The 10,739-nt window shown below is 46.4% G+C and overlaps 1 protein-coding gene across 1 annotated transcript in view; it reads left to right on the top strand.

Moving 5' to 3' along the window:
• The window catches only part of SLC47A1 (solute carrier family 47 member 1), a 52,961-nt gene that overhangs the window by 16,313 nt on the left and 25,909 nt on the right, over positions 1–10,739 (top strand). The window contains exons 7-10 of the mRNA XM_055089769.1: positions 230–327; positions 1,960–2,057; positions 7,804–7,917; positions 8,806–8,873. Coding sequence (XP_054945744.1) covers positions 230–327; positions 1,960–2,057; positions 7,804–7,917; positions 8,806–8,873 — 378 coding nt within the window. The remainder of the gene's footprint in view (positions 1–229; positions 328–1,959; positions 2,058–7,803; positions 7,918–8,805; positions 8,874–10,739) is intronic.

Below are 10,739 nucleotides of genomic sequence, written 5' to 3' on the forward strand. Positions count from 1 at the left end.
CTCCGCTCCGCAGCGGGAGAGGCCACAACAGGGAGAGGCCCGCGTACCGCAAAAAAAAAAAAAAGAAGTGCTCTGGGTGCTCTTAGCACTGAGGGAGTGGCAAGGGTTTTAGCAGCTCTGCTGGGAACCGGGGCACAGAGCCCGATGTATATGTCCCCCCTCGATGTCCCCACCCGGCTGATGGGCTGTTGGAAGTGCTCCCGTTTCCCTGTCTGCTTGGGGCTCTCAGGGCATCGTCGCGCCTCAAGTGGTCACCGGCATTGCAGCGAACGTCCTCAACGTGGGCACGAAGGCCCTCCTGCTGTACGCCCTGGACTTGGGAGTGGAGTGAGTGGCGACCTCTCCATTCCCCGTGCTCTGCGTGCCGGCTGGGACGCAGGGGAGGGGGCGGCCAGTGGGGAAATGTCACGCTGTGTCCATGCGCGGCGGGTGCCCTGGAAACCGGGGCGGAGGAACGTTGGGGCTTAGTCTGGGGAGAGCGGGGAGCTGACACCCGCCCGGAGGAGGGTGACCCCGAGCCTGGGCAGACAGGGAGGGGTGACCCCAGCAAAGGCGGGAGGTGGGCAGAGGCCTGTACGGATTTTCCCGTTGTCCCTGGTGTAAGGAATGGAGCCAGATTCCGTCTCGAAGAAGCTCGAGCAGGCGGGGGTCACACAGAGCAAGACCTCCCTGGGCGGGTGCCACGTGCCGGTCCCCCCCTCACCTGAGGCCCCCAGAGCCTGCCTCCTCCGTGTGGCTGGCGTGATCGCACCAGCACTCGTGGACCGGGCCCCGGCAGTTTTGAGGTGCTTTAGGGCAGCGTGTTCTTTCTTTTTTTTCGGCTGTGCTGCACAGCTTGCGGGATCTTAGCTCCCCCGCCAGGGACTGAGCCTGGGCCACTGCGGTGAAAGTGCAGAGTCCTAACCACGGGACCGCCAGGGCGTTCCCTAGGGCGGTGTGTTTGTGGGTACCGGATAGTGACGGCAATTTAATTCTTACTGTCGGTTGCAGTAAAAAATAGATACAAAAGCCGTTAGTTGAAGGGTTGTGCAGAGTTGGAACACCTTCCAGAAAACCGAAAGAGGCTTTGGCCGTGGGGGAGTGAAGAGTCAGGGGCCAAGTCTGAGAAGCGGTGACATTGACCCACTTAAGCATCTCAGCAGGCTTCTCTGACGGTGAACCTCAGAGACTGTCTTTTAGAAGGTTTTTGTAAACAGGTATACAGAGGGCAGTGTGGGAATAGGTGGGTGAGAGGAGAAAAACACAGGAGTGGATTAAGAAATGATAAAATGTGAGAACTGGTCAGGAGAGTGAAATGAAAAAATAGAAGAGAATGCAGAGTTCCTGGGTCTCTGTGCCAGAACAGGGCACATTCTATTTGTGGGGATAAAATGTCATCCATTGATGACGCTCTCAGGTTATTTCCCAAGACGAAACAAATTTATTATAATCCTGGGAAATAAAACTACTATGACCTTAGACCAGTTGTTGAACACAGTAGCTGTTTGCCATAGCCTTATTTATTTATTTATCTATCTATCATCTATCTATCTATCTTTGCTGCGCTGGGTCTTAGTTGCGGCATGCGTGTGGGATCTAGTTCCCCAACCAGGGATCGAACCCAGGCCCCCTGCATTGGGAGTGTGGAGTCTTACCCACTGGACCACCAGGGAAGTCCCTGCCATAGCCTTTGAACTAAGTATGTTTAATAATTTATTTGATGGTTTATTTAAGGCTATCAGAACAAGGAAGGGTGATAAGTCTTTATGTCCTTTTGCTTTTCTAGTAGCATTGGGTTCTTCCACAAAAATTCAATCTTGATGAAAAGAAAACAAGTTATATATCCACTATCATAAGTGGATCCGGTGTTTAAAAAGAAGATAGTCCAGGAGCTATGGGCTCATCTAACAACTGTGAGAGCGAAAGCTTATTATTTGGGGGGAACATACTCACGGGTGGTGACAGCTCTTTCTCCTGCAGAGGATCTGCCTGGGCGAATACCACCTCCCAGTTCTTCCTGTCCGCTTTTCTGTTCCTGTACGTGTGGCGGAAAAAAATCCACGTCAGCCCCTGGGGAGGTAATGAGAACATTGATTTCTTATGTTATTTATTGTTCAGAAAGATGTGATTCTGGTCTCTGAATTTTTTTTTTCCTCAGAGTTTTTTTCTTTTTATCTTTTGGGAAATTTAAAAATTCTATAAAATATTTAAGTTACTGAAAATATAAAAGTTACAGGTTCAACGTGAGAATTTTTTTTTTTTTTTTTTTACATCTACAAAGGCAGCTTTTGTTCATAGAAACCTACTGGTTTGTAAGAATTAATATTAAAGGAGTTAAAATTGCAAATACAAAATCCTAGCTGTTTCTTGCAAATCACTCTGTTAAAGTGAAGTTTGATTAATGTCTTATCAAACCACATGAACAGATGGAACTCTTAAACAATCAGCACCACTTTCAACTTAGCTAAATTCCCTTAAGTATCATAACATCCATTTGTAAATTTAGTAAAACAGATTGTTTTTGTTTTCTATTTTTTGAATTGTGGTAAAATATATGTAATGGAAAATTTGACATTTCAACCGTTTTTAAATGTACAATTTAGTGCCCTTACGTACATTCACAGTGTTATGCAACCGTCACCACCATCCATTTCTAAAACATTTTTCTCTCTCCAGACGGAAACTCTACCCATTAAGCAGTAACTTCCCATTTACCCTCTGCCCAGCCTTGGGTAACCTCTAATCTACTTTCTGTCCCTTTCTGTTGATCTTGTACCTGACACTTTGCTGAAGTGATCTGTTCTTTCTACGAGCTTTCTTGTGGATTCTTTGGGTAGGTATAGGATGGTGTCATGTGTGAAGAGAGAATTTTACTTGTTCCTTTCCAGTCTTTTTTTTTTCTTTTTTTTTTTTTTAAAGAATTCTTTTTTGTGTGTGTGTTTTTTAAAATTTATTTTATTTTTGGCTGCGTTGGGTTTTTGTTGCTGTGTGGGGGCTACTCTTCGTTGCAGTGTGCGGGCTTCTCATTGCGGTGGCTTCTCTTGTTGCAGAGCATGGGCTCTAGGCACGCAGGCTTCAGTAGTTGCAGCACGCGGGCTCGGCAGTTGTGGCTCACGGGCTCTAGAGCGCAGGCTTAGTAGTTGTGGCTCATGGGCTTAGTTGCTCCGCAGCATGTGGGATCTTCCCAGGCCAGGGATCGAACCCGTGTCCCCTGCATTGGCAGGCGGATTCTTAACCACTGCACCACCAGGGAAGCCCCTCCTTTCCAGTCTTGATGGAAAGGAACAAGTAAAATTCTTTTTATTACTCTTTAAAATTTAGGTATAGTGAATTTTTGATACTAGTTTCAGGTGTACAATATAGTGATAGAAAAATTTTATAGATTATACTCCATTTATAGTTATTATAAAATATTGGCTATATTCCCTGTGCTGTTCAATATATCCTGGTAGCTTATTTATTTTATACACAATAGTTTGTACCCTTAATCCCCTAGCTTTATTTTGCCCCTTCCCCTTCTCTCTCCCTACTGATAACCCCTAGTTTGTTCTCTGTATCTGTAAGTCTCTTTCTGTTTCATTATATTCACTAGTTTGTTTTATTTTTTAGACATATAAGTGATACCATCCAGTATTTGTCTTTCTCTGTCTCACTTATTTCATTAAGCATAATACCCTCCAGATCCATCCATGTTGCTGCAAATGGCATTATTTAATTTTTTTATGGCCAAGTAATATTCCATTGTATATATGTAACACATCTTCTTTATCCATTCTTCTGCCGATGGACATTTAGGTTGTTTCCATGTCTTGGCTATTGTGAATAGTGCTGCTTTGGACATTGGGGTGCATATGTCTTTTGTATTAGTCTTTTCCTTATTTTTTGGATATATACCCAGGAGTAGGATTGCTGGATCATATGGTAGTTCGATTTTCAGTATTTTGAGGAACCTCCATACTGTTCTCCACAGTGGCTGCACCAATTTACATTTTCACCAACAGTGCAAGAGGGTTCCCTTTTCTCCACATCCTTGCCAACATTTGTATCTGTGGTCTTTTTTGATGATGGCCATTCTGACCTGTGTGAGGTGATATCTCATTGCAGTTTTAATCTGCATTTCTCTTGATGATTAGTGATGTTGAGCATCTTTTCATGTGCCTGTTGGCCATCTGTATGTCTTTGGAAAAATGTCTATTCAAGTCTTCTGCCTATTTTTTAATCGGATTTTTTTAATTTAAAAAAATTATTTATTTTTGGCTGCGTTGGGTCTTCATTGCTGCGCACGGGCTTTCTCTATTTGTGGTGAGCGGGGGCTACTCTTCGTTGTGGTGCATGGGCTTCTCATTGCAGTGGCTTCTCTTGTTGCAGAGCACGGGCTCTAGGCACGCGCGCTTCAGTAGTTGTGGCACGCGCGCTCAGTAGTTGTGGCTCGCGGGCTCCGGAGCGCAGGTTCAGTAGTTGTGGCGCACGGGCTTTTGCTCCGCGGCATGTGGGATCTTCCTGGACCAGGGCTCGAACCCGTGTCCCCTGCATTGGCAGGCAGATTCTTAACCACTGCGCCACCAGGGAAGTCCCAGGATTGTTTGTTTTTTGATGTTGAGTTGTATGAGTTCTTTGTATATTTTGGATATTAATCCCTTATCATATATATGGTTTGCAAATATCTTCTTATTTTGTTTATTTGGGTCCTCTCTCTTTTCTTCTTGGTGAGCCTGGCTAAAGGTTTATCAGTTTTGTTTATCTTTTCAAAAAACCAGCTGTGGGTTTCATTGATCTTTTCTATTGTGTTTTTTTTTTTAAATCTCTAATTTATTTTCTCTCTGATCTTTATTTCCTTTCTTCTGCTGACTTTGGGTTTTGTTTTTCTTTTTCTAATTCTTTTAGGTGGGAGGTTAGGTTGTTTATTCGAGATTTTTCTTGTTTCTTGAGGAAGGCCTGTATGGCTATAAACTTCCCTCTGCTTGTGCTGTATACCATAGATTTTTGCAGTGTTGTGTTTCCATTTTCATTTGTATCAAGTTATTTTTTGATTTCCTCTTTGATTTCTTAATTGACCCATTGGTTTTTTAGTAGCATGTTTTTCAGTCTCCATGTGGTGTCTGTTCTTCTTTTCCCATTTTTCTAAGTTGTCTTCTAGTTTCATACTATTGTGGTTGGAAAAAAATGCTTGATATAATTTCTGTCCTCTTACATTTGTTGAGACTTGTTTTGTGGCTCAGCATGTGATCTATCCTGCAGAATGTCCCATGTGCACTTGAAAAGAATGTGTATTCTGCTGTTTTTGGTTGTAATGTCCTGTAGATATCTGTTAAGTCCAACTAGTGTATTGTGTCTTTTAAGACCACATTGATTTTCTGTCAATTGATGTAAGTGGGGTGTTACTACTACTACTGTATTATTGTCAATTTCTCCCTATATGTCAGTATCCATTTAACAATTCTCCATGCTCCCTTCCCCCAGCCCCTGGCAACCACTGTCTTCCTTTCTGATTCTGTGAGTTTGACTACTCTTGATATCTCACATAAGTAAAATTATACAGTATTTGTCTTTTGTGCCTTTTTGTCTTATGTGTTAGCATAATGACCTCAAGGTTCATCCATTTTGTAGCATGTGTCAGAATTTCCTTCCTTTATTAAGTTTGGATAATATTCCATTGTATGTATAGACCACATTTTGCTTATTTATTCAACTGTGAATGGACATTTGGGTTGCTTCTAGCTTTTGGCTATTGTGAATAATACTGCTATGAACGTGGGTATACAAATATCTCCTTGAGGTCCTGCTTTCAATTCTTTTATACATATATATATCCAGAAATGATTTTGCTGGACCATATGGTAGTTCTATTTTTAATTTTTTGAGGAACCACCGTACCGTTTTCCCATAGCGGCTGCATCATTTTACATTCCCACCAACAGTGCACAAGGCTTCCAGTTTATCCACATCCTCACCAACACTTGTTATTTTCTATTTGTTGTTTTAAAGCAGCTGCCTGATGGGTGTGAGATGATATCTTATTGTGTTTTTTTTTGATTTGCATTTTCCTAATGATCAGCGATGTTGAGTGTTTTTAAAAAATGTGCCAGTTGGCTATTTGTGTATCCTCTTTGGAGAAATGTCTGCTCAAGTCCTTTGCCCATTTTTTGGTTTGTTTGTTTTGTTTGTTTTTAAATTTATTTATTTTTTGGCTGTGTTGGGTCTTCATTGCTGCGCGTGGGCTGTCTCTAGCTGCGGAGAGCGGGGGCTACTCTTCGTTGTGGTGCGTGGACTTCTCATTGTGGTGGTTTCTCTTGTTGTGGAGCATGGGCTGTAAGTGCACAGGCTCAGTAGTTGTGGCACATGGGCTCAGTAGTTGTGTCTCGTGGGCTCTAGAGCGCAGGCTCAGTAGTTATGGCACATGGGCTTAGTTGTTCTGCAGCATGTGGGAACTTCCCAGACCAGCACTTGAACCTGTGTCCCGTGTTGGCAGGTGGATTCTTAACCACTGTGCCACCAGCCTTTGCCCATTTAAAAAAAAAATTTATTTATTTATTTATTTATTATTTTTGGCTGTGTTGGGTCTTTGTTTCTGTGTGAGGGCTTTCGCTAGTTGCGGCGAGCGGGGGCCACTCTTCATCGCGGTGCGCGGGCCTCTCACTGTCGCGGCCTCTCTTGTTGGCGGAGCACAGGCTCCAGAAGCGCAGGCTCAGTAGTTGTGGCTCACGGGTCTAGTTGCTCCGCGGCATGTGGGATCTTCCCAGACCAGGGCTCGAGCCCGTGTCCCCTGCATTGGCAGGCAGATTCTCAACCACTGCGCCAGCAGGGAAGCCCGGCCATTTTTTTTTTTAAACATTTATTTATTTATGGCTGCGTTGGGTCTTCGTTGCTGTTGCGGGCTTTCTCTAGTTGCAGTAAGTGGGGGCTATTCTTTGTTGTGGTGCACAGGCTGCTCATTGCAGTGGCTTCTCTTGTTGCGGAGCACAGGCTCTAGGTGCACAGGCTTCAGTAGTTGTGGCACATGGGCTCAGTAGTTGTGGCTCGCGGGCTCTAGAGTGCAGGCTCAGTAGTCGTGGCGCACGGGCTTAGCTGCTCTGTGGCATGTGGGATCTTCCCAGACCAGGGCTCGCACCCGTGTCCCCTGCATTGGCAGGCGGATTCTTAACTACTGTGCCACCAGGGAAGCCCCCGCCCATTTTTAAATTGTTGTTGCTGTTGAACTGTAGGAATTCTTTCTATACTCTGGGTATTATGATATCCAGATATCCTTCTCAGAATATTTACTAGTATCTTCTCCTGTTCTGTGTGTTGCCCTTTCACTCTGTTGATTGTGTCCTTTGACGCCCAGAAATTTTCAGTTTTGATGTAGTTCAGTTTATCTAGTTTTACTTTAGTTGCTTGTGAGCACAGTGGAGTTCAGGTCTGATTATACTGCCATGTGTACGCCCAGCGTTCCGCTTTTCCCTGTAGTACCCATCTGTCGTATTTTACTTTTCTAGCTCCCTAGTGATTGTATCCTTGATGCCCCCATCATCCCACAGGCACACCGGCCACAGGGATACCTATGTGGTTTCTTACGGGACTCTGCACAGTTTCTCTGCTGTGTATAACGGGAGTGAAACGTGTGGGTCATAGGGCATATACAGACTTCAGTTTCACTACATTTTGTCAGCTCTGTTCCCACCATCTCAAACCCTGGGCTTGTAGACCTCCTTAAAATATATTGTTTTTCCGGTGAACATTGGTTCCTCCCAGTCTCTGAGCTTTTGGTGGAGGCACACGTGTGAGTTAGAATTGTTGGTATCAGACTGTGGAAGAGTAAATGCTGTGTTCTCCCCTGTCCTCCAGGTTGGACCAGGGACTGTTTCCAGGAGTGGGGCTCCTTCATCCAGCTGGCCATCCCCGGCATGTTCATGGTGTGCACTGAGCGGTGGACCTTTGAGGTCGGAACCTTCCTTGCAGGCCGGTCAGTAGTTCAGTGGAAACCTGTCAACAGCCTGGTTAATCATCATGTCTACAGAGCTTTTCAGGAGACCCAAGTTTGCTTCTCCTTCCTCTTGGTTTCATCAGGCCCTCATGGGAGATTTCAGTACAGGTTTCACTCCTCATGCAACCATAAGCACCCTATTCAGGTTGGGTGAGGCTTTGTGCTACCCCACTGCCTTTCATTTCGTAGCTTTGAAAGGGACGTTTGCTAAGGTCATGGAGCGACCTGCCAAGGTCACGGAGCGGGAGAACAAAGCCCGAGTCTAGGTCTCAGGACTCCGGCCATCCTGTGGCTCAGCCGACTTTTGCTAGGCATCGTGCCAAGGTCCTAGGGCATTTACAGAGTGACTGATTTTGCTCTGTTTTAGCCTTGCTCTGTTTCTTTCCGACCTAGAACAATTTTGGTCATGGGCTTCCACCTTAGCCATCCACTGCTAGTGAAGGAATAGAGAAAACAGCAGAGACGGAGGGTAATAATACTTGATCTGGAAGTTTCTGTGGACACTGGAGTGCGTTAATAGTCCCGTCACTTCTCATGCAGTTCCACTGCCCTTTGTCCTTCCCTCCACACTGTGGCCCCCCGTCTCCCTGAAGCATGACCCGCACCCCCGGGCACCGCATGGTTTTCTACTTAAGCCCCGTGTTCTGTTCCCTGGGGAAGTGGGGGCTTCTGGAATGAGCCTGTATCCCATCTTCGTTGCTGAAGTTCTTGGATGCTTCCTGAATGGGGTTCTCCTTGGCACAGATAGTGAATTCTGCCCTTGGATAATGCTTCTGGGGGCAATCCTGGCTTCTCTTTAATTACACTAGGTTCTAGTTTCATAAGGAAAATGTTCACTTTACTCCACTTTTTGAACATTTCAGGATTGCTGAGCGTGACAGAGCTTGGAGCCCAGGCCGTCATTTATGTACTGGCTTCTGTGGCCTACATGGTAAGGTGATGCCGTGCTGTCCACTCAGAGAGTTAGACGGTATGAGGGGGGAGCGCAGCTGGAGAAGCAAGCGTGGATTTTGGAGCCAGACACACCGCTGGGTGTGGGTCCTGGCCGTGCTGCTTCCCAGCTGTGTGATGCTGGGCTCGTTACGTAACCTTTCTGAGCTTTACTTTCCTCATATACACAGTGGGAAAAAATAATACCTACTTGGCAGGTGAAAATTAAGACAAAGCTTATATAAAATACTTAGCACAATGCCTGGCACGTTTATTGGAAATAACGGAGTTCACTGCAAATAACTTGGTGCTGGGATACGGTGGGGCATAAGGTGCAGACAGTCCCTGTCTCTCGCGGCTGGTGGGCTGGCGTGGAGATAAGCAAGCAAACAGATGAAGAGGAGCGTGATATAGACATAAAATACGCACCACAAAAGAAGCAAACAACAAAAAAAAGTCTAAGATGTATGAAAACAGAGACAGACACCTTTTTAGATAGGTGATGAGGAACGGTCCTCCTGAGTTGCTGTGTAAGTGGAGACTTGAAGGGTGAGGAGGTGCCAGCCCGGGAAGCCCACGGTCAGGGCTGACCACACAGGCCCTGAGATGCAGGGATGCAGGAGAGCCCTGGCGTGCTCAGGGACCTGATACGAGCCCGGCTGAGGGGTTAGCGAGGAGAGAAGCTTCTTGCTGCTGTGTGGAAGCTGGCTTGGAGGACGGGTGTGGGACGGGAGGCAGGAAGGAGGCTGTCGGATTCGTCGAGGGGAGCCAAGTGGAAGGCCGCTGGCGGTGGAGGAGGGGCAGAGAGGCCGAGTTAGTGATGCCGTCGGGCAGAGCGGAAGTGACAGGACCAGGGTTTGGGTGTGGGAGGCTCGGCCATCCTCGCGAAGAATCACAAATGCCTCCAGGGTCTCGGGCTTGAGCAACTGCGTGGGGTCACGCCTTTTACCTTCGGAGGCTTTCTGACTATTCCAGTTCTGCACATGTAGGCCCTTTGTTCCTTGTTTTTGAAAAGCAGATGCCATCTGGGCAGTAGGGTGAGGGGCCATTTTTGTTTCCGTTTACCTATGTTTTTTTAGACTTAAAAGTGAAAGGACTTCGTGGGGACTGATGTGGTCGTGTAGGAGGGAGCCGGGAGGGTGTCTAGGGCAAAGCCCAAGACACAGAGGTCAGCAGCACAAGGAGACCCCCACCGAGAGCCAGGCCCAGGCAGGTGTGGGGGGGGCGACCCCGAGAACAGGTCGTGGAAGAAGCCGGGAAGAGGGTGCGAAGGGTCCCTTGGATTTAGGGTCATCGGAGACATTTTGGAACGATGAAGAGCAGGAGCCAGGCGTGGGCGCTGACCTCGCGGGTGAAGAAGCAGAGGCCGCTGGGAGTCAGCTCTGTCTAGAGGATTGGCTGTTGATGGGGGAAAGATTCCATCAAGGCACGATTTGGTTTTGCTTCTGTTTTTATTTATTTTTATTTTTTTGTTTTTTAAAATTAATTAATTTATTTATCTTTGGCTGCATTGGGTCTTTGTTTTGGTGTGTGGGCTTCTCATTGCGGTGGCTTCTCTTGTTGCAGAGCATGGGCTCTAGGCGCACCGGTTTCAGTAGTTGGGGCGCACAGGCTTAGTTGCTTTGTGGCATGTGGGGTCTTCCCGGTCCAGGGCTCGAACCCGTGTCCCTGCATTGGCAGGCAGATTCTTAACCACTGTGCCACCAGGGAAGTCCTTGCTTCTGTTTGGTGGCCCTGGAGTTTGTTTTTAATTAATTTATTTATTTGGCTGTTTTGGGTCTTTTTTTTTTTTTTTTGCGGTATGCAGGCCTCTCACTGTTGTGGTCTCTCCCGTTGCGGAGCACAGGCTCCGGACGCGCAGGCTCAG

Source organism: Physeter macrocephalus, chromosome 14 (genome assembly GCF_002837175.3).
Source record: "Physeter macrocephalus isolate SW-GA chromosome 14, ASM283717v5, whole genome shotgun sequence".
Taxonomy (NCBI): Eukaryota; Metazoa; Chordata; class Mammalia; order Artiodactyla; family Physeteridae; genus Physeter; species Physeter macrocephalus.